At 35.4% G+C, this 840-nt stretch overlaps 1 protein-coding gene across 1 annotated transcript in view; it reads right to left on the reverse strand.

Moving 5' to 3' along the window:
- Positions 1-554, reverse strand: part of CPB2 (carboxypeptidase B2 (plasma)) — a 17,342-nt gene extending 16,788 nt beyond the window's left edge. Inside the window, exon 1 of the mRNA XM_010017056.1 lies at positions 517-554. Coding sequence (XP_010015358.1) covers positions 517-554 — 38 coding nt within the window. The remainder of the gene's footprint in view (positions 1-516) is intronic.
- Between the last annotated feature and the right edge of the window lie 286 nt (positions 555-840).

Here is an 840-nt window from a genome sequence, read left to right on the forward strand (position 1 = left end):
ACAATAAAGCTGCTTCTGAAACATTGTACAAATACCAAACAGTTATTCAAAAATGATTTATGACTGGAAAAACAATCATAAAAGCTGCTTTAGAAAGAAAACAGATTGTTAGCACTTTCCGAAATGGTTTCTCTTTCTACCTCAAAAAGTAATTCATTTAAGATCTTGTTTTAAGGCAAATGAAGCAAATTATTTTATCCCATTAAGTTTCAGAATGCCCTTTATTGGCATTCAAAAGCACCGAATGAACAGAATTGATTTGCACTTAGACCAAAAAGAATAGTTTTAATATGATTAAAACCATAGGATTTATGGATGCAAAGAAGACTTAGAATAATTTAATTTCCTCCACCATCTATATGTTAAATTGAACCACATATCCAATTACAAGAGCAATAAATAAATGTCAGCCTTTGCCAAATGTTTTCTTATGCAACTTGGAGTTATTCTGCCTCAGTACATTCGTTGTCCCACTTACCACACTCTAAAAGCCCGGTAGCACCACCAGATATTTACCTTGGAAGAGTAAAGACATGCTTCTCTTGAATCCACATAAGTAGGGTAAAAAAGAGCAGGCAAAACTTCATCTTCATGGCATACACAATGAAACCAAATGCAACTGGAAAGCCGAGGGCTCAGGACCTACATTATTGATTTTAAAAATGTTATTTAAAGAGTGGTTAAAATTTAATACTGTCTCTCATCTCAAGCCCAAGCTCCCAAGCTCCTGGTGGCTAAGTCAATATGACTCCCTGGGGAGGTCCTGCTCATATTGATGTTGTCCACCTCCAAAAGGATAAAGTACATTTTGGGCATTTCCATATTGACAAGTCACTTTGT

This window comes from Nestor notabilis, unplaced genomic scaffold, assembly GCF_000696875.1.
Source record: "Nestor notabilis isolate BGI_N333 unplaced genomic scaffold, ASM69687v1 scaffold28766, whole genome shotgun sequence".
In the NCBI taxonomy this organism is placed as follows: Eukaryota; Metazoa; Chordata; class Aves; order Psittaciformes; family Psittacidae; genus Nestor; species Nestor notabilis.